The sequence below is a fragment of the Pleurodeles waltl genome, chromosome 10, assembly GCF_031143425.1.
Source record: "Pleurodeles waltl isolate 20211129_DDA chromosome 10, aPleWal1.hap1.20221129, whole genome shotgun sequence".
NCBI classification, from domain to species: Eukaryota; Metazoa; Chordata; class Amphibia; order Caudata; family Salamandridae; genus Pleurodeles; species Pleurodeles waltl.
This window is the reverse complement of record NC_090449.1, coordinates 741580393-741603721: the sequence shown is the minus strand read 5'-3', so window position 1 is coordinate 741603721 and position 23329 is coordinate 741580393. Positions and strand designations below refer to the sequence as shown.

At 42.2% G+C, this 23329-nt stretch overlaps 1 protein-coding gene across 1 annotated transcript; it reads left to right on the top strand.

The window, feature by feature from the left end:
* Positions 1 to 13211: 13211 nt before the first annotated feature.
* On the top strand, positions 13212 to 21914 carry BAMBI (BMP and activin membrane bound inhibitor). Its single transcript, XM_069211295.1, has 3 exons — positions 13212 to 13568; positions 18854 to 19141; positions 21127 to 21914. Exons 1-3 carry the CDS (start codon positions 13490 to 13492, stop codon positions 21543 to 21545), a joined length of 786 nt encoding a protein of 261 aa, XP_069067396.1. The 5' UTR covers positions 13212 to 13489; the 3' UTR covers positions 21546 to 21914.
* Positions 21915 to 23329: the final 1415 nt, after the last annotated feature.

Here is a 23329-nt window from a genome sequence, read left to right as displayed (position 1 = left end):
CTTTAGCCTCTAAGAGGAATCTGGTATCTCCGGGCCTCGAATTACTGGGTCTCAAGAATTTGGGCTTTATAAAATAAAAGCATCTGGAATTGTAAATTGTATTATTTCACCCTGAGTTAATGATCAGGGTGAAATAATACAACTTGTATTAAGGGCTACTTTGTAATAATAGGGACAAAGGTCTGAAAAACATCCTCTATTTATACTAGCCATCATTTAGCTTCATAAAATAGGAAGCCATCATTTGAAATCATAAACCGCAGGATGTTCTTTCTGCCATGTATGATTACATGTATTTACAAGTGGTTTGAATTTGGAAACACTGTACACATAGAACTAAAGTCCTTCAATTTGATATGGACTTCAGCTTGATTTGCTTAATACTTAAAATTAGTCTATATTGGTAAGATGATGCTAATTATTTTTAAGGTTTTGGGTTTCTTAGTTATTTATTGTAATCGGTTTATGTAAAGTAAGTTATACATATATTAAAACTGAAATACCTAATTCAATCAACATCATTGATTATCATTTGTAGTCCTTGTGGAAGTTGTTCTATAACATTTACTCTTTAGAAAGTAGCTATCTCATTTCATTCCAAACCGTATAAAAGCAAAAATCATTGTTATAATTACAATATTTAATTGCTGAATTAATGTAAAAGAGTTAAAACCCTTGTTTGTTTTGGCAGAGCCTTTTTCTTACTAATTAGGTAATACATTTGTTATCCTACGTGATATATTTAATAAGGATGTTTTGTCCTTAGTCCACTTTGATTTTCAGAATGGGAAGATGACAATACTGAATTTATGTTGCTAAAGTAAGGCAAATTTTATAATTTTCTTTTATCTCTTCTGTTACTGTCTTAAACTCAAAGTTGACAACACTTAGTAGATCATTTTACTAGATTAACAATGTACTTTATAATATTTTTTTTCATTTTAGTGCTTTCCAATTTGTGGTCTTCATTTAATTTGCATTGTTAAAAACAAAACTCAATGAATTCATACTTTTTCAGATGTTATCATAATTTTTTGTTTTCTCTGTAAATGATGGCTGTTTTAAACGAATTGGTAATGCCATACATTCCTTCGTGATAGGTAGTTCATCATCAATCACAGAAGAGCACCCTGTCATATTAAGAAACGGTTGAACAGTTGGCATAAGTGTTCCAATGAATGTATCAAGTCATCCGACTTCATAAGAGGTTCTTTCCAATAACAAGAAGATATTTTGGTGCTATTCAATTCAGTCTTTGCTTTATTACCTGGTTATTTTACTAACAATATTCTAGTTATTGCAAAATATTTTACTAGTTTGGCTAGAGCAGGCTTCTGAAAGAGAACAATTGTTTTCTCAGACAGTCTCAAACACAATAACATTACAACGGAAGTAACCTACACTTGTAGTATAAAAGACCACTATGTCTGCTTTTGTTAATGCAGCAAAGGAGTAGATTGATCTCAATGTCCATTTATAATTAGGGATCCCGGTTTGTGGTATTTAGTTTTTTTACATTTCTGTGAATATATATATATATATATATATATATAGAAACACTTAACTTCGGCAATTCCCTTGCCGCTCCTAATCGCCAATCCAGGCAGTAGAATATTTTTTGAAAATGAGATCAATCAGTTTTTACCACCATAGCAAAATGCTGAGCCAAATGATAAGATGGTGTCTACAACATAACATGTTTTTCTTCAATAATGAGATATTTGAGCAGGTATGCGGTACAGCAATGGGAACATGCTTTGCTCCAAGTTATGCCAACTTATTCATGGGGTGGTGGGAAGAACAGATACTTAACAACTTCCCGCTAGATAAATGGAATGATAACATCGTTCTGTGGCTCAGATATATCGATGATATTTTCATAATTTGGAAGGGTGATTGAGGTACTGCTAGCAATTTTATCAAAGAAATAAATACTAATCATTGTAATTTGAAATTCACGGGGAAAATTGACAACCATGAGATTGAATTCTTAGACATCAGAGTATTCATTGAAAATAACAAAATTGAGACAACATTGTTTAGGAAAGCCACAGCAGGGAACAGTATCCTGCATGCTAAAAGTCACCATCCTCAACCTCTGAAGAATAACATTCCTTTTGGAGAATTTTTGAGAGCCAAGAGAATTTGCAGTAAAGAAAGTGATTATTTAAAAGTACAAGACAACATGATTGACAGATTAAAACAGAGAGGATACTCCAGTGAGTTATTACAACACAGTGCAGTTAGAGTCAAATCCAGGTCCAGAGATCAGTTGCTATTTGCTTCAGAACAAAGCAGTAAAGGTGGAAAGAAAAATAGCAATACACATGATGATACTGCTAATGTTAGATACATAACCACGTTTAATAGGGCTCATGAATCCATCAGAAAGATTTTACAGAAACATTGGCACATGCTAAAAAGTGATCCTGTGATAGGCACTAATTAGAAAAATAGGCCTACAATAACATATAGAAAAGGGACGTCAATGAGAAATGTCCTTGTGAAAAGCGATGTGAGACAGGGGAAGACTATGCAAAGTAGCTGGCTTCAATCGCAAAATGGATTTTTTAAATGTGTCAAATGTAAAGCATGTAAAAATGGTGAAAACATTAAGAGTATCCAGCAAGGAGACAGAACTATTCACACCATAAAAGGCAGATACGACTGCAGGAGTGAATATGTCATTTATATTTTAAAATGCAGTTGTCCCAAGATATATGTTGGTAGTACCAAACTCCAAGTGCACAAAAGAATACTCCAACATTTGAGGGCGATAACCAACAAAGACGATTCATACCCTGTTGCTAGACATGTACATGAGTTCCATGCAGGACGAATGGAAAGTATCAAATATAGTGTAATTGACGGAATAAAAAAAGATGTACGTGGAGGGGACAGGGAGAAAAACCTGAGAAAGTTGGAATCCAGATATATTTTGACACTTGATTCTAGAGAGCCAGTAGGATTAAACTCTAGTGAAGAATTATATATTCATTTGAACTAAGTGGGTTCCTTATTCAGTATATTCTTTCATTTAGGCCTTTTTAGTCACATGTTCTGTCTGTTGATACACACATTTTTTTCTGCATGAGACATATGGTACCATTTCATAAAAATTAAAAATTAAAAATTAATAATATTTTCTTTACTGTCGTGAAAACAATGGTGCCATAATATTCCACAGGTTTAAGTACATAGTTATTGCTATTATGTTATATCATGGTCGTTGCAGTATTTATATGTGTTTCCAACATGTTTAACGATTCTTCTAAGATTTTTCCATGGTTACATAGTATAGTATAGCTTTGTTTTTGTTGTTGGTAAATCGTTGATTAAGGTATGCAATTAATCTTTGAATTATGCTTAGTTAATAACTAGTATGAGAGTTTCAATTCAATTTCTTTTTGTTATCTTTGCCTACATATTTGCTTCTATTTACTACTTAGATTAGATTCGTTTTTGGATAAGAACAAGGTTTTCATAGACATAACATGTAAAATAGGAGGTAAAATTCATAGGCATTTATTTATATATGCATGTATACATGTTTTTGCAATTAGGCGTAATGATGGATGTTGTAAATATTATATGTTTAACTATCAGTATTTTTGTTACTTTGTTGCTTTAAGAAATGCACTTGTATTTAAATGGGGCAAAAATGGCGGCCCACACAGGTTGAGAAAGGCGGAGACGCCGAAACGCGTTCCTGTTTGTTTGTATTAAACCTTAGATCTTCACATTCACGGAGTGCCGGTTGCCTTATTAAAAAATAAGGTTGTGCTTATATATATATATATATATATATATATATATTTTCTTTTTTTTTTTTCTTTTTCTTTTTTTTTGGGACATCTTATTGGCATTTATCCATTATATTTTGGGTTTTGAAAATAAATGGAGTCATAAAATGGTATATTTCCAAATGTATTTAACTGATAAACATCCACTCATACTTTGCTGTCTGCTGTGCCTCAGCAAATTAAGCAGACAAATATAGCAAAACACTACACCAACAGGTAAACAGTAGCATTATATTACAAATAAGTATTAAAATATGCCTGTATTTAGGGAAATCTCACCTGTTTTGTAACTTCCCGTGCTCTCTATCTGCTCAGTCAGTTATCCTGGACAGCATGGTGAGCACCAGTAAGAAGCACAATTTTACATATTTTGCTGCATTTAAAAATAAATACAGAGAGAAAACACATTGTTTTCTGCATGTATTTCTCTGTAAAAAGTAGTAAAAACTGAAAACTGGGAGGCTTATTTATAATTGAGTATTCCGTATTGTGTTTGAGTATCCTAATTAAATTGGACAGTGAAGCAAGGTCCTCTATACTTTTTTCCTTTTTCATTTGACTATCTAGGTTTAAATTGGGGTTAAGAATAGGTGTGCATTGTAATTTGATACCATTGTTATATCTTGTCACAGGATGATAGTCAGGTAATATATAATCTATGAGAAGGATTTTAAATGTTTCCAGTCAGTGGGTTATATGTATGCTATATGTTTAATAGACAGGGATGACTAACTATTTAAATATACCCTGCATAGGATTTATCACATCATCCATTAAACAAACTACTCATTGCTTAAAACCTAATCTTGCACACGTTGCTATTTCTGTAGGAATAACAGGTGATGAACCACCATTTACATATTCCAATGCATGCTCCAGCCTGTCAGTTATGTGCCATTCTTTGGGGTTTATTTAATAGATTGTATTGGTGTTGTGGGATGGACTCTGTGTTTGATGTATATAGACTTATTGAAAAGCATATTAAACTGTGCAATATTGTGTAACGTATACAATGTCTTGCATTGCCTCTTACTTACCAGCACTACTAACTACTAACACTTTTCTGTTTTAGATTATCCACCAAACTATTATTTTTTTTAGCTCTGAAGTGCATATGTTGTTCCTATGTACAATATTTCGTACAGAAATGCTTGTTACTTTGCCACAAATGGCTTAAACACAACCATGGACAGATTTTCGGACTTGGCAAATTTTGTGAAAGGTGTTTCTGTAAAGTATTTCCTATGGATTTGACTGTAACCTTTTAGAATAAGCCAATAATGAAGACAGAAGGTTTCTTGATTTAGATTCTAAAATAATGTGTTAGCAACTGGCTTTAGATTTGATTTTAAGTGGCTCTATATTGGTTGATATATTATCCACATATTTTTATTGTTCATCAGTTCTTATGGTAAAATATAAGACATGTAAAATGGGCATTAAGGAATCCTATGTATTTCTGAAGTGTACCTAAGGTACTGAGTGTAGGAACAGTGGTTAATTGTGCACTTCTGAATTTATGGTTATCCATTCTACCATATAAGTCAAAGGGCCTTTTGCAAAAGGTCTTCTTTCTTGAACACTGGCTTACATTTAGAAGCCACAAATGTAGAGCACTCCAATTGGTAATAACAAATATCAACATAAAAATGTACCCCACTTGTATGGTGGGCCTAACAACTGTGACACAAAACACCCTAAATGCAACATGGGAACGTTTCACCTAGCAAAATCAACCCTTTATTTCCAATGTGGGTAGCATCGTCTGTGCTGCGCTGGAAAAGCTGATGCAGCACCTACTTTTTCACAAAATCACCTCTGCGGCCCCTGTGCATCAGTACTTTTGATGCATTCCCAGGTACTGTGTGTTACAAGGAGACAACCACTGATTCTTAAGGATTGAGACTCATGTAATCCTTTAAAAAGTAATATCTCGACTTGTGCATATTAAATTTTTGACGTTTTGGTCTTATTTTATTCAGATAAATATTATCTATTTTTCTGAACAGTGTGGAGTACGTTTTGTGGTCTTTTTCACTGTGTTACTGTATGAGTTATTGCACAAATACTTTACACATTGCCTTCTAAGTTAAGCTTGTCTGCTCTGTGTCAAGCTACCAGAGGGTGAGCACAGGATAATTTAGGCTGTGTAGTGACTTACCCTGACTAGGATTGTGATCCCTACTTGGACAAGGAAGTATACCTCTGCCAACTAGAGACCCAATTTCTAACAATGCCCCTCTGATTTCCACTCCTGTTTCTGATAAAAGATCACATGATGGCAATTTTTCCAAAGTTAGAAGGTCCACATAATACCTCATGTCACATTATTTAAAACTGGCGTAATTCCTGTGGCTATACCATTTACGCCATTATCAGGCTTTTTCCTAGAAGGCATCTTTGAGATATGGCATTAGGGAGAAATAATGCTCCCCTTTTGGTGGAGGACCATGAAGTAGTGGATTAAATCATTAGTAGCTTCCGGTATAGCCTACTTCTTTGAGTCGTTTTTAAGTGCCCTACAAAATTAACCATACAACCCACTTGTTTGCAATTTTTCTTGGGGAAAGGACCCCTTCTTTCTTTAAGTTTTATAAACATCCAACAAAGTGGATTATTTATTTGTATTGGTGAATAATCCTCATTAAAACATAAGATCACAAATGCATACATCCATCATAATTCAACAGTTGGAGAAGGTACAGTGTCAAGGAATATTTGATATAGGGCTGGCCCTGCTTTGCCTCATCAAGACTCTAATAGGCTAAAACAGACCCGCTCTTGGCCTGGTCTTCACCCGAGCGCATCCTGCACGCATCCCACATGAGGCAAGCTTGTGTCCTATATAGCAGTTCTCCTGTGGCACCGCCTTCTCCCAGGGACAGAGGATCTTGGTAAATAAAGTAGGGTGCAGCAGGATAATGGCCAAATGTCTCCAGAGTGCGGGAAGCTTCCATGTGCTATATAGCGCTTTCCCCAGAGCCCCTCCTTCTTCCGGGGGCAGTGGACCTTGGTAAATTAAGTCTGGTGCAGCAGGAAATGGCCAAATGCCTCCTGCAAGCAGGAAGCTTGTGCGTGCTATATAGTGCTTCAACCATGGCTCTGCCTCCTCCCAGGGGCAGATGATCTTGCTAAATTAAGTCTTGGGCAGGAGGATAATAACCAAATGTCTCACCAACAAAGTGGACATAGGAAGAAAAATACTAAATTAAGTCTCAAAAAATCTGCAGTTAAATATTAGAATCTTATTTTAAGTTCTTAAAAATAGGAAATAAATATTTTCTTTAAAAAAGCATATACAGTTTCTAAACAGTCATTTAATAATTCATCAAATTAAAAACTGTGTTAAAAATGTTTCTGTCTCTTAAATTTCCGTGACGAGGTGGTTAATACTGCCAGTTACTGAGTGTTTATGAGTTTCAATTTTAAGGGGTCTGCAAGCATATGGTTTTTCAACCAATGTCTTTAGAAAATTGTTTTGCACAATGTACTGGATACTCCCACTTCTACTCAAGAAAATACTTGTCAGGTACTTAACCATCCATAGTTCACTGGCTGCCCATGCTGTAAACCATTTGCATCTGGTCAACTGGAATTTGAGCCAGGGTTATCTTATGCATAACATATATGGCCTAATTCTCCTCTTCTTTTCTCTCAAACATCCTTACAGGACTATACAACCAGAGGTCAGTTGATGGTGAATGGATAATACAGCCATGAAGTAGTTCTGACACTCTATAGCTCACAATTTTGTTTTGTTTTTTACTTCTAAAACTAGGTGGGCCTTGCTCTCACCTGGAAGCTGCTCTGAAAGATTAATGTTGCTAAGTCCACTTAAGAGAAGTGTGTAGAGGCATTTCACCAAAATACTAATGAGAAATAAACATGGTGTTCAGTTTCAAGTGATAGATATCCTTGGTTAATTCTGAACGATATAAAGTGGTGCGCTGAAGGGCAGAAGGTCTGCAATGGTATCAAAATACAATAAATATGTAGCTGCACATTTCTTCCACGTCCAGTTACACCGTCAATCAGCCCTGACTTTTTCGCCCTGAAGAAAATACAGTCTGCAACTTGTAGGTGTTTTTTTAATAAGTGGGTGCTCAGATCCCCAACGTGCAAAATGCTGATAAAGCTCAATTTGACACCAAGCGATTTAGCTTATTTATTCCTACAGGGTCTCAATGTGATACGCTCGAATTGTTTTCTCGCATTTGGGGGGCGTCGGTGCTCCTGTGATAGAAAGGCTAGAAGAAGATGCATGCTTGTGACCTTGCACACTAAACATCGAATCCCCTTTTCAGCAGGGTGCAAATTTCTTTTGAAAGCGCGTACATGTAAAGGACTGGGCGATGAACAGGACTGAGAAGGCTGGGCCTACCTGAGCGTTTCCAGGTTGATGCATAATTTCTCACACGCATTCGATTGGAGCAGAGTGCTTTGAAATGCGCCGGGCTGCGGCCTGGAGCCCGGCGCCCATTGATGGGCCGGAGCGGTGCTCTAACGCCAGTATTAGCATATCAGTAAGAGGATCGCCCGGGGGCTGATATAGATCAGGCTGGGCCGCGCTGGCCGGAGGGCGGAGTGGGGGCAGGGAGGGCGGTGATAATTGAGCGTCAGCCGCTGTCTGTGCTGTCCCGGTGGCGCCAGCAGCCTTTGACTTGCTAATTTTGCCCAGTGTCTGCCTGCAGCTTCTGCTGCCTCTCCCCCCCCCCCACTCCGATCGACAGCCTGACTGGGGGCGGGTGTTATTGATCATAGGAGCATAGGGTATGTGTGTTTTCTTTACACATGGAAAGGTGTTTTTGCTATTACAACGTCGCGTTTCTTTCCTTGGCGTTAACCATAGTAGGTGTGTGCGCGTGCAACATTTATCTGCAGACATTGGCCTAACATAGGCTTGAGAGAGCACTTTAGATAATCATTAATACTCGTGATCACTACCAGTTGCTGTTATTCACCCCCTTCTCGTTTTGTGCTCCACTAACATACACGCGGGCCTGTTAAAGAGCAACTGCGGGCCCATTCTGTTTTAATAATGGAATCATTTTTGTAGCATTTTATTTAGCTTCATGGCACTGCACATATTCGGTTGAGCAACTCAACTGAGTCTGTTCAGTTTACAACCAATGCTCTGTAAAAGGTGCGCAGATTTTTTTTACCAGATGCATTACTCTTCCTCACTTCTTGATTTCCACAAGAATCGGAAGACCTGCCTTAGTGGTCCCACTAGGCCCTAGGTGGGCCAAAACTCACAAGTGCTCCGCGCGAGGACAACCCCACCACCCCCCTCCATCGCCATCCACGAAGGGCCTGTCAACTTGTACTCCTGTGCTCTGTGGGAGTATGTTTGCCACTGAACGAGTCTTCCCGCAAAGCAGTAAACTAGAATTAACGTGGGCAACATTTCATTTTAAGGGCACCGACATGAGACTGCACCCCAGTAAAGAGCGGAGTTTGGGTTGTGTCACATGTCGTAAACACATCTGCCAGTGCACGAGACCTAAAGTATCTGAAGCAGATCCAGGTGAAGTGGCCCTGTTACTTCCTTACAGTCGAAATGAAGCGAATTTGACTGTAACAAGAAACATAAGTAAGTAATAATGCAAATCGAACACACCAAAAATATTAATTTGCTACTGAATGTCTGATAGGCGAGGAAAAACCAAAGGTTTGATGATGCAGAGAAATAAGGCAGGACTTGAAGAACTACTCACACCTGGCACAGGACAGTTGGTGAGGGGCATCATATTTTGCAGACTGTGCACTGGTGCAAAATCAGAGGAAATACATTTTGACCACGTTTGGTGCATTACACTATTTATATCACTGTATACGAAAGTAGTATATTAATTATGTAAAGAGAAAACGAGTACACAGACGGAATTAGTACTATATTACTTCCATAACAAAAAAGAACAGCGTAACGTTGTCTCTCACTTAGCCCAATCTCTCAAATTTTAAAAAACGAAGGCGAATTTAGTTGCTCTTTTTATAAACAGCAAACATAGCACAATTCAGTTTCCTCTTTTTTTGTCCTGGTGCAAAACTTTAAACCTGCCCGGTAAATCTGTTTTTATGGAAGCAGTAGAACAGGTACAAAATATCGCTGATTCATTTTTGCATTTGTGCAAAACTTTATGCAAATATGGCATACGATCAATGCCAGAGAGTGAAAGTCAGATGTACCTTCAGCGGCTTTAAGTAATCTTCTTTTTAACAAAATATGAAGGCATATAATTGTTTTCAAAGTGAGCAGAGAAACATAGAATTTAGAGAAAAAGTTGATGGTCTAGAAAAGCTTTCCAGAAAAGTTTGTGAAGTTGGCAAGTTTTACTTTGAAAACCAACAGTCTCTAACTATTGATTTGCACACAGACACACGGTAATACCATTAAATATGATTTAAGTGCTTCTTTAAAGTGAATGGCGTGATCTAAAGGGCTCTTGTGTAGAGTCCTTTAAAAATTGCAGACTGTTAAAATAAATAAATTAAGCAAACTCATCCGAGGAAAAAAAGATCAGGACCCTAACGTTTTTTCCGAGGAGCACACCACTGTTGCTGCTGAATACATATGTAGTGAATGCCAAGGCTGCCTGTAATGCTACATCATGCCTCTTTCTTCCACCACCCTACACTGCCTGTCTCTCTGTCTCACTCTTGTAGTCTCTTCTTTTTCCTTAAACTGTCCCTTTGTAACTGCCTTCCTATATTTCCCTTTCTCCTTCTGTATCCCTTTTTTTGCCTTTCTCTCTCTTGCTCTGGATGAAAGTCTGACGAAAAATAATACTTCACACTATTATGTCAGAATAGTGCTAATGGATTGAGTATCTTCTTACGACCTTTGTGGAGATGTAGTTCTGGGAAAAGCAAGGACCACACCCACGTGTTGTGGCATGCTTCATCTGGAGGCTTCCCACATTTTAATCTCTGTCAGTCTGGGTAGGTTCAACCACCTTGTGTGAAGGCAAGGGTGCTTTCCATGCATATTTTTGTGCAATTTTGTGCCCGAGAAACCATGGTTAAAACAGTCGAGGTTTGTCATCACCAAAATATTTATTCAGCGATGGCTTAGGTCATCAAAATGGTTTTGGTTGTCATACTTTATGGCCTATGGGTCAGTGTGTCCTTCGTCGGGATATCGATAGTCTATTAGTGTTATGATCCCTAGTGGGTGCTGAAATATTACCCTATTTACGAGTACCAGTGCCCACGCCTGCAATTACCAGAAGAAATTAAGCACTGGAGGCCAGTAGCAACTCCACATTGTTCACCAAAATAAACAACTCTATGGTCTGATTTATGCCTGTCACCCTGTTGGCTACCCAGGGTGGTCAGTTTTGTGTTTGGAAATGTGATTCTATGGAAGTTGATAGACATGAATCAATGTAAATCATTTTTACAGAGCGGGATGATGGTAGTGTGCTGGAAGGCGGGTCCACTCAGATTGGCTAAGGCATTAGTTAGGAGGATGGAGGTGATTTCAATGAGGTGGAGAGTGCGTAGAAATTTAGCAAACTGTCCTCATCATGAGCAGTACAAGGATGGAGGGTTCTTAACTCAGACATATGCACTAAATCTCCAAAACGGAAAAAAGCAGAGATCCTAATCTTCAATAATCTCACATTCAGGTTTAAGGCATAAATCCTTTACCTCCACTGACTTGCGTATTCAATCAGGCCCCTTTGGTGATCTCTATGGTTAGAAGTGGAAGGGAGTGGTATGGAGAGCAAGACTGCAGGGTCCTGGCCTTGGAGTTCTCTGGACATATGGTGCCTTCGGACGCAGCACCGTGGGGTAGGGTACCCTGATGCTGGGTTATGCATCAGACATTTGATAGGTGAGAAGAGGAGTCTGCTGATTGAAACGTTTGGAAGGTAATTTATCAGCGAGGAGAAAGTGGATAGGCCAGATTACCATATAGACAGGTCAGCTGTGGGGGAGGCATGAGGGACAGGGTAAGGTGGTCGGTTGTGGGTGCTCGGTATGTGCAGATGGGGCTAAAATTAGTTTCAGGTGTCCAAGGGGGTTGAAGGTGGGGGAAGTCAACTCTAGGAGGATGTGTCGGTTTCGTAGCTAGGTCCACAACAGGGAATAAAGAACAACCAGGACTTAATTCCTGGTAGGTTAGGATGTAAGGCAGTCAGTAGGAAAGGAGAATCAGTCGGCGATGGAGAAGGTAGGTTGGCCTGCAGACCATGCTTCCCATTCCTGGGTGAGTTAATTTTGGAGGGGGAAAGTATTATTGTCTCTCTTTGAGGATAGTCTGTAAGGCCATGGGGGCAGGTACATACTGTTTTTTGTGAACACAGACCAATCTCAAAAGAGAGACCTCTCCTCTTATTTTATATGAGGAATATACATATTGACTGTGCTACCGTCCAATATGCAATATTTATGAAAGGCTTTCTATAGATGAATGGACTCTCTGAAATGCTTTATGAAATATCTGTCGATGCAGCAAATCTCGAAATGTTTGACATCATGGTTACTTATGTGGGAATACGTCTAGCACCTTCCACGCACGAGGAAAGAGTGGGAATGTAGGAGTATGTTCTCGGTTCCTCGCATAAGGGAAGAATGGCAATATAAAATAGTATGCTGAGCCCGTCACAGTTAGTATATGGTAATGCAGAGGCCTGGTCGACTTCTGTACTGAACTGTAGAGGTTTATGCTGAACTCCTTGCGTGAATAAAGTGCGAGAAACACGAGCGTATACTAGCCTCTCGCCACAAAGTAGTGTGGTAATGTAAAGAGCATTCTAAGATCAAAGCAAGTCTTAGATTTGATTAAAAAGGTTTATTGAAGTTCGACCGATTCCAGGATAGCCAGCTAGCGATTGTAAGCTTTAGAAATACTGCGTTTACCTTAATTGGTAGTTGTGGGGAAATTAATTGAAAACTGTACTGGTCCTCGCGCGTGTGGTATAAACAACGCCTATAGACACCTAGCAGAAAATAGCTGTGGAAAGCGATCGGAAATATCCACAGTTACATGTATATATTAATTTCTTTTAACTTACTTTTACATCTAGCATCAAAGTATTGACCGTGCATATATGAAATATTTTGAGTATATATTCTGAATAGATAGACACATCTATTCCTTTCTCTGCTGTAGAGGGCGGTATTTGATCGTAAAGGGATGCTTATACTTGTCACCAGTTCCTCTGGTCTCCACAGAGCTGTGCGCCAGGCTACCTCACGCAGCGGCTCTACTGGGTCCGCCCAATCTCCCTCCCCCTTATGAATGACGGTCGTGCGCCTAGACCTGCAGGCCGTGAGCGTATGGGCGTGCCACAAAGCTTGGGCGGACCAATGGCTGCGCGCGGTGGGCGGGGCTCGTGGTCCTAGGGGAGGACCCGCGACTGTGCAAGGGTTGTCAGCGCGCGCGGCAGTAAACTGAACACTCTGAGAATTCACCTGGATGGGCATCGGATTGCTATGAGGACTAGGGAATCTGGTGGCAGGGCCAAAACAGCATAGCACTGCACCGCGGATCCGTGCACTGTGCCGGTATCGGAGGGTTTTCCGTCGCACGCCCCATGCCGCCAACTGAACAGACAGGCGAGCCCTGAGCACCGCATCTCTCCCCGCCCTCGGGAGCGGGCCGGACGGCTGCATGCGACCAGTTCTCCGCGGGTCGGTGCAGCCCTGAGAAAAGAAGCCGGAGCAGAGTGCCCCCGATGGATCGGCGCCGCGCCAGCCTGCTCTCTTTGTGGCTGAGGCTGGAGCTGTGTGCGATGGCAGCGGTGGTTACCAGAGGTAAGTGGCAGAAGCGTGGGTAGACGTGCTACCCCCACCTCCGGCTCACCGAGGGTACCGCACTTTTGGGTTCCATCTGAGTGGGTTTTAGATTCAAATTCCAAACTAGCTGAGGGTTTTTTAATGTTATTTTTAAGACCTAACAGTTTGCCCGTAGATTGCAGTTCTTTCCAGTACACCTTGCCCCAAAAGTTCAGGTCAGGAGTTTCTGTAACGGTGACAATACCGTCACCTCCCATGTTGTAACATTGTATTTAGTTTTGTTGCTAAACACGCACCCATTCCCCACGTCTACATGTAAACTCTCCCAGAGCAGACCCCAGGGCAGGCGCTTGTCAAAATGTTATTGTTAGCCTGTCTCTAATGAACTTCTCAAGACTCGCAGCCCTGAGCCACCGTCGAGGCCCAGCATGAACTAAAGAGCTGGTACCAGTGTGCTTACCTCTAGGAGAGGCGTGTGTACACTGTAGGCTATTCCAGCCATTGTCACGTGCAAATCTGTGTGAACATTAAACCCCCCACGGCATAAAAGTTAAAAAAAAATTCGGAAGAAATAGTCCGCCAGACACCTTTACAAGCACGCTCTACAGCTTGCTGCTAACAAGGGTTTGTTGACTCACACTGTCCCGAAGCATATTTGGGGAAATTGCAACATGCCCAGGTCACACGCTCACAGTGGTACAAGCACTTCTTACTTGGCGACTACACCTAAATATACCTACATTTTACCTGATCGCACTGTGTCACATCACGCTATGAGATTTGCGAGTAGCCACGTACGTATATACATGTATATATAAACTCCCCTCAGATTTTTCTACTTAGGCGAGCATGCCTGCAGATATTGTGCATGCATGATGCATTTCACATACCTTAATTTATTTGACCATCAGACTATTTTACACATGCCCAGTGCCTTCCCAGTTCACCAGACTCTATGGACACGGCTGCACACATTTTTGCATGCGTGTTAAACAAGAAGGTCCCCTGAAATGCACCTTTTGCAGGGCTGACTTGCATGCAGGCGAGTTGTAAGCTTGCTTTGTATAGAGTAGCCTTGGTACGGGGTGCGGGCGGAGTGTTTAACCGCGAGGAGTTTGAAGACGCTAGGCCTGGCCTTCCCCACTCCCTGTCGGTACTGGTAGGCTGTAATTAAGGCTGCTCGCAGCCCCGACAGCCCGGGGAGGGAAGCAGCCCTGAAAGGCTGGGCTGGGAGAGGCAGCAGGGAGGGAACTAGACTGATGCGGTGCTCCAGATACTGAAACTATGCGCCTGGTAATGAGATAATTAGGGGATCACATACTTCTGGCTGCAGCCGACTTCAAAAGCTTTTAAGAGCAGCCTGCAGTCTCCTGTAGCCTTCGTGACTGCGAGCAGACATTTTTCTTTAATGGCCAAGTACAGTAACCAGAAAGGGGAACAGCGGGAGCATTGTTCGCCGGCTGAAAACGCCACAAAACCCCCTATGGCCCGCTGCAGTGTTTGCAATGGAAATAATTTAAATAAAAATGTACCTTTGTTACATCCAGGCAAGTCTTTTATGTTGGGAAGGCAAATACCTTTTGAAAGAGGCGTAGTGACACCAGTTCCCTTGAGTGCATCCACCCAGCTTAAAAAGATCGAACCGGTGAACACGGTGCAGTTTTTATAGCACATACGGACCATTCTACGTCCTGCAGAGATTAATGATTTTGCGAGACAAAGTTGGTCCCTCAAACTTGTTGCTGTGTCCTCAAGGTATAAACTGAGTGTAATGTTTTTGTCGTAATGCTTTTGCTAGCGTGTGTTGTACCTATTTCGATTTTCTGTCGATGCAGACTTTCTAAGTTGGCTTTAAACGTTTGGCCCCAGGCCTAGGGTGTGTGCGATAGAGTTTTGCCCTGGGAGATCTGAGACGGGGCAAACACAAGGCTGTCTTACTCACGGCACACCCTTCACTACACTTCCATTACCAGCAGGAATTAGGAGATAAGGGCCTGCAGCGGGGGCTGTGGAGTCAAGAGGCTGACACACATCAGGGACAGCTATGCTACTCGAGAACCTAATGGCACTATTAAAAGGCCTTCTGGACAGTGCTTTGTTTTTTTAAGGGGTTAGGGCTCATCCAACGTTTCACGTCTTGTCCGCAGATATCCTAGTACAGGAAGTGAGATTTAAAACCCTGTAAACCTTCTAAGTACACCTGGCGGAAATTCCAGTTCGTTTATCCTGGGTACAATTTAACATCTGGATATTTAGACATTTGATGGATCTACCTCGGTAGCCCCCTCGCAACAATAGTGATGTATATAGAGACAGTAATTTTGTCGCTGAAGACGGAAACAGACAAAACTCGCGACTTAACTGGCACAGATGTGATATAGAGCTGTGCGATTTTCTAATAAAAACATAAATTGATATATAACACTTTTTTGTATACCCCTCCATCTAATACCACCTTTATTTCTTAAGTCTCCACTGACTTTCTCAGTAATACCACCAGAATAGAACTCGTAGGACCAAAACTGCTGCATGGATTTCCTACATGAAGATTCATAATGTCCAGATCTTCTAGGGAACCCACTATACACCTCATATTCTGCAAGCCCCACGCAGGCTCTGTCGTGACACAGTAGCGGACACTGTTGTGAATGTGTGCCAAGGTAACGAGCACATAGTGTCGCTTCCGCCACTGTACACATCACTGTTAAAGGTTTGTATTGGATGTGCTGTTCAGACGCCAGGAGCTTATCTCCCGCCTAGTACAAGTGGTCGAACGCGTCAATCGTCTAGCCCAGGGTAGACATTAGTGAGAAGAGACAGAAAATGAACTCCACGAGGAAGGGCAGTGAGACGCCACACTCACTCAGCAGGACGTATGTAAACAATGCTACGCCTAGACACGTGAACTGAGAATAGTTGCCAGTTTTGAGGCCGGAAATAGAGAGGCCAGGTGCCGCTCTGCCGGTACCCAAACATCCTCGTTACAGACGGTGGCACTTGCAGGTGGTAAATAGCGCACGCCCAGAAAAAAACGCTTTATTGTGTGTAAGAAATGAAAGGCTGGCTAGGCAGTTTCCACGCGGGAACAGGTATTTCTAGACTAGTTGGCGTCATGGCTAGTTCTGTTTTTCTGAGCAAGGCTGTAGGCGGCTCTTTTTTCCAGTGGGCACAGGTAGCTGTAAAGCGCGACTTTAATGAGGGTATCAGATTGTCAGGAATTAAGCACCGTGACTTCTCTGTTCCTTTTTTTTTTTTTAAGCCGAGTTGCACGTTTCAAGCCTATTACTGCTTTGGCAGGAAGTGCGTGCTGTCACCTCACCTCCCCCCCCCCCCCCCCCCTCCCCCCCCCCCCCCAGCTTCAATTCATCATCCACTCCCAGAAGGCCATAGTGTGATTCCCAACCAAGGTGGTAAAAGCCCCTCCAGTGGCGTGGGACATTTTAAATAAGTACAAAGTTGTGGCTAAAAGACCACGTGGTCTTCAAAATGACCCCTTCAATCCAGAAACCACTAATCATTTCTAAATGCAGTCGACACCAGTGTCAACGTTTCAACCCAACCTATAGAATCCAGTCTACAATGGGTCGTCTTCCGGGCAGAGTGTTTTTGTAGGTAGCACCAAAAAGCCATATGGTTTATGGTGAGTATCAGTGTCCTAATTCTTACAATATTTCAATATATAATACATATTATAATATGGCATTTCTTACAATATTTCACTGGAATTGTTCAAAAACTCTGCGTTGTCGCTGGAGGTTGCTTAATTGTTCAGTCTAAAGCCAGACATCGCTTTTGCATCAGCCGAGGCATAATCACTTCACAATTCTCTGATTGAACCCTGCAGAGATCAGGGTTAGGCCAACTTGCAACTCCTTGGGGGACCACATTTTCAGTTATATGCTATGGAAAAGAAAGCACATTAACAGTACTATGGTGCTTCAGTGTCAGTAAACCCCATGATGCAAGCTGACACTTCTTAAGCGTTAAAAACATTCAAAGATTCCATTAGAGTTTCTGCCAGGTTGTTTATTCTTTACTTCCATCATTTTCATTTTCTGGCACGTTACTCCTGCATAAGTTGTCCAGGCAGATTTACAGTAGATACTTTCTGGTCTCCGTGGTTCTTACATGAAGCCCCGAATGGTGACTTCAGCGTGCTGTTCTGCAGCAGGCGCCGGGCCACGAAAGAGAATTTTAAATTGACAGTTTAAGAAGATGATATACATACGCGCATGCACTCCCAAAAGTTGCCATGGTTACATCATGCTAAAATGTTTTCGAGGGAACATTTCGTCATCCCTTTGACCATATTCCGGGTCATTCTAAGCGGGAAAGGGGTAGGGAGGTTGGGGCTGGCGTCTTTAAGACCATTTTTTTTTTTTTTTACAACCTTCCATTTGGGTCGATGGAATTGACTTTGGCACAGAGACCCCCTAGTTGTAAACTGCGGCGTCTGTTTTATTGTCCCGACTTTAGGTCCCGCTGCACGAAGGGCCCTGCGAGGAGAGCGGCCGGCCCAGATATCACAGCTAACTGCCTAATTTCACACAGTAAAACACGGTGTAGCTGCAGCGCATGTCTGTGGCCGTCACCCCGACGAGTACCCTTTTACGAGGTGCTAGTTGACACGCTTGAACCGAGTTGCTGGCATAAAAGTGCGAAGTAGTTTACGACCCAGTGGTTCCGATTAAGGCGACCTAACAAAAAATCCCTAATGAGTGCCGTTTCCTCAAACCACATTAGCCTTTTGGAAGGCCTCCCGGGCTTTGCATTCCCTCCTGTGCGTTTATTTGCCCGATTTATTACCTCGTTGTAAAGTATCATGCACTCTGCATCTCTGGCTGTCTCCACAATTTGATTGCATTACATGTTTGCTTTTAATCAATTGAAGGTGTTGGTTTGTGAGGCGTCTTTTTTAAGCCCTAGCTGGGGTACGATTCCCCCTTGAGCTAGGAGTCACAGATTGGTTGGTTTTCTTAAAACCTACGGGCGTTAGTCCTTTGGGGATAGGAGACGACTTCCCATAAGGACAATTCTTGTATAGTCCCAAAAGGAGACTTCCAAAATAGTCCTTCCATCCGCTTTAGGGAACAGGACCTATATGTGATTAAATCGACTCCACCCACTTCGGCATGTTACAATATTCCGCATTTTAAAACACAGTTTTGTAAATCTCCCCTGGTTCCGGTTAAGTTAAATCATACTGTAGTTAACCACATCCGTTTATTGCAGCACTAAATAGCTTATACTGGGATTATAAATGCAACGTATTCAACAATATTTTCTGCCCTGTTTTTTCCCAGGTGAAATTCGGTGCTATTGCGATGCTGCGCACTGTGTCGCGACAGGCTACATGTGCAAATCCGAACTGAACGCGTGCTTCACGAAGCAGCTGGACCCCCAGAACCCAAGCTCCCCGCTCACCCACGGCTGCCTGGACTCCCTCTCAAACACAGCCGACCTCTGTCGAGCCAGGAAGGCCCACAACCACACGGGCAGCGTCATGCCCCCGCTGGAGTGCTGCCACGAAGATATGTGCAATTACCGGGGGCTGCAGGACGTCCTCTCCCATCCCAGGGGCGAGAGCTCAGGTAAGACCGCCGCCCTCAGCCGTGCCGAGACCTGGCATGTCTGCCATCGATTGCCTTCTGAATGTAATTAGACCCCAGAAGGAAAGGCCTGGATGGGATGAAACGATGTATTTCTATTGAGCGGCCTTTTATGTGTCTGCAGCAGCATTAGAGGCTTGTCTGGCCTGTGCCCTTTTGCCGGGATGCCACACTGGCTTCTGGGAAATGCAAGTGCATTGTCACTTGGTGGACTTTCGGCAGTAACCTAGAGTACAGACTTTCTTTAGAAATGGTGACCTGGACAGTTTTTGTACTTTGTGACCTATAAATTGATAGGAGCTGTCAAGATTTTGTGGCTGCTTATCCCAGTCCAGGGTAGCCCCCTCCCCCCCCCCCCAAAACAAAAACAAGACCCTCCTTAACAACAATGCCAATAGTGAAATCTAAGGCAAGCCAGTTGTTATGTGTACTCCTAAACAGCATTATAGTGTATGGAATCAAACACAGGCTAAGATTTTCTACAACGCACACCCTATATTTAGAGGTCTCCTTGTATGTGCTAAAGAAAAAGGAGGGAAAATGGAATAAAACAATTGCCCAGGCTCACTTAATTTGGTGAAGTGGTGAACACAGGATTAATCCCATGTTTTCTGATTTCACATTGTGCAATTCAGCCACTAGACGTATATGCTTCGTATCCCTGTACCCAGTTTACCACACCAACTTCCCTTAACAGCTCTGCCCCTGGAATGCCACCCTGCTCGCATCAGTGGCCCCTCTGTTACCTCATAAATCATCATTTTGGCTCCTGGGCAAATGTTTGCCAGTACTTACGTGCTAGTACATAGATGTGGAGTTAGAGTAATAAATGTAGGTTCCCCATACATGCCTTCGCTTGTTTTCTCTCATGCTAATAGCCTGCCACAGTATTGAGGAGAATATTTAAGGGTACACTCTCGTGAGATATTCTGCTGTGCGGCACTACATGAACACAGTTCATCCAGGATCAATGTCCAGTATCCCAGAGGCCTTTCTGTCTGGTGTTGTAGAATTATGGTGCCTACCACCTGATAAGCCAAAAATCTTTTGAGGCAATACCGGAGGAGTTAGGGCATTCTGCAGTGATGGGTGTGGAGAAACGGCGTTCATGCCTATGGCCAATATTTTTGGTGATGATTAAATGAGAAGATGGCATCTGATAAGCTAGTTGGATGCCAGACCCGGTGTTGCGGGCCATGTATGATATGTAACACTCTTTGGACTGTTGTCACACTGGGGGAACAGTATACACATTACAAGCGTACTGCCCGTGTGGTATTAAACATTGGGTGTGTCCAGTTGAAGTGCCGGTTATTGTAATTTGTCTACATATTTTTGCTGACGGTTTTCTGCACCACCACAAACATGGCTCAAGGGCACCTGAGCCCTTTCCAGTTGAAATACATATGTACGGATACTTTGCCTGTGGAAGATTATATAAATATTTGGTAAGAGAGGGCGATGCCGTAGCAGGTGCCTGAGGGCGTAGGGAAGACATTAACAGAATTGTAGCCCATAGAAGAGAGAGAGGAGACGTAAAAACCACGAAAAAATGGGCTGGATGAAAGCAGAGCTTGACATGGAGCTAACACTTAAGTAGCTCTAGGCCTGCACATCTATCTAAGGAAGTGGAAGAAGACTGGTGGAGAAAAAGGCAGTCGAGAGAGCTCACGGGGAGGACTATCTTGATGGTCAGGGTCTCGGGATCTTTTGCCAATATCTGGGGTTGTGTTCTGCCTGGGGCGGTTACGGATGCTGGTAGGACCAGGGGGTTCTGAAATAAATGTACATTGAAGATCTGTCTATGCTTGGATACCTGAGTTGTCTGACAGGGATGGAAACCAAATCAAATCCAATACAGTGACATTTCAACAGTGTTTTTAGGGAGTTCATAGTATCTTGAAATTCGTCTTTGTTTACCTGTAAATGTTCAAAATACTAACATGCATCTTTCCTGTCTTGCACAGGTCAGGGTGGCAGATACCAGCACGACAGCAGCAGGCATCTCATCTCCAAGGTGCAGGAGTTAAGCTCTTCGAAAGAACTGTGGTTCCGGGCGGCTGTGATCGCCGTCCCCATCGCGGGCGGTCTGATACTGGTGCTCCTCATCATGCTGGCACTGCGCATGCTCCGCAGCGAGAACAAAAGACTTCAGGACCAGCGGCAGCAGATGCTGTCCCGCCTGCACTACAGCTTCCATGGGCAGCACACGAAAAAGGGACAGATGGCCAAACTGGACATGGAGTGCATGGTCCCGGTCACTGGCCACGAAAACTGCTGCATGACTTGTGACAAAATGAGGCACACAGACCTGGGCAGCGAAAAGATCCTCTCACTCGTCCACTGGGGAATGTACACTGGCCACGGAAAGCTGGAATTTGTGTGACCATTTTGTTTTTTAAATCCAAGAAAACTATGGTTAAAAACACTGAGGCCTTCTTAGGGTTCTGCTGGACCGGAGCACTTTATCAGCAAAAGAATAATAATCTTTTGCCATCCGTAAATTAGGGGGGAACGGACCTCTGAAACCTATTCTTGGATATTTCTTCTGAAGGATACCAGAAGTTGTCTTTTGCACAGAAAAAAAACTCTGTATTATGTGCTTTCCCTTTACAAAGTCAAGAAGTGAAAGTTGTACACTGTCACCGGAGTTATGAGTTATCGGAGCAAGTGAACGCAGTAGCGAACTCCTAATCTATGTCAAGTTTCCTGTTATTGTAAAGATTTTTTAAAATATATATATATTTTGTCTGAAGTCAAATGGTGCAGTTTAATATTACCTTCGGATCGGCATGCCATAGATATTGCGCATACATAATCTCTCCAAAAGATTCCTTACTATTTTTTTATGTTTTAATGTTGCCCCTCTTGCCATAGACGCCACCACTCCTCATTTATACAACGGATTTGCATTTTTTTAGAATTATCACACGCGTAGCCAATCATTTTGAGCTGCCCAATATAAGATTTCTGAGAAATGTCCCCTTACCCAAGTTTAGCTGCGCAACAATTTTGCAGTCGTGTTATTTTTATTTATTTATCTTTCTCTGAATGTACTCCATGCTACACACGAGTCGTTACATGGCTCAGCCACAGAGGAGTTTCTGTAATTACGGGGTGAAAAAAAAGCACAAAAAAATCCAACGTTGCTCAATATAGAATCAATGGAAGTCACAGGATTGAAGGGAGAGTCGGGCATTGTCATTGGTTATCAGTGAATTGATTGTGTCACCTAGAGACTGTTATAGTTAGCAGAGGTAATTTTGGCTATAGGTTTACCAGAGCGAGGCTGTGTCATAGTTTTAGTATGTGGGCATTGTCTAGTGCCATCACATCACTGTAGCACATTCAATAGGACTTAAAGGTCAGGCGCACTGGATGGGCTGTGGAAGAGTGTTTTGTTAGGTTATTCCTCTGGCGCCGTTACAAATGCATTGTAGTTGCAAGCTGTGCATGGATGGTGCGATATGGTCTTCGGGTAAGCTTACCTCCATGTAAACCCACACAATCCGTTAGGTGCACTGGTGAACTGCTTATAGCCCCCTGGTCTTCGAAAGCAGAACAATTGTCTATTCTAGAATCTAAAAGATGGATCAGTATTGAACCTTGGGTTATCGATACTCAAACCTGGTCACGGCACCTCTCCCACTGACATAGATTGATGCTGGTGTTGGTGAACAGCATCAAAGAGTACCAGAGGAGATCTGACATGCTGCTGTACTGAGAAAGTCCACGTAGGACCCTCAATTAGCCATTGGGTTTTTAAATTGTTACTAAGAGGGGGTGGCCCCATCAAGGCCTTATAGGAGGTAGACCGCCATTTATGCTCCTCGTCCTCAAACAAAAACATTAGTCTGAATATGCGTAACAGAATTATAGAACAACAGTTGACATTTTTCTTAGGATACTTTTTTAAATTGTTGAACTTGGGTTGAGTGCACATTATTTTGCTCCCTTTTGAAAGAAAGTATTTGTTACCAAAGATGAGGAGCCCCAGGGTCTTTGTTCTGGCCATGACAAGAGTCTGCTTCTATCAGGGTGTGGCTGAAGAACAATGCCTGGTCTCCTGTCCTGGCTCCTGCTCTGATCATGAAGTACCACGCCCATCACCAGGCACTGGTTGCAGATAGGAATATGTATGGAAACAGATGTGGTAGATTAAAGGGGACA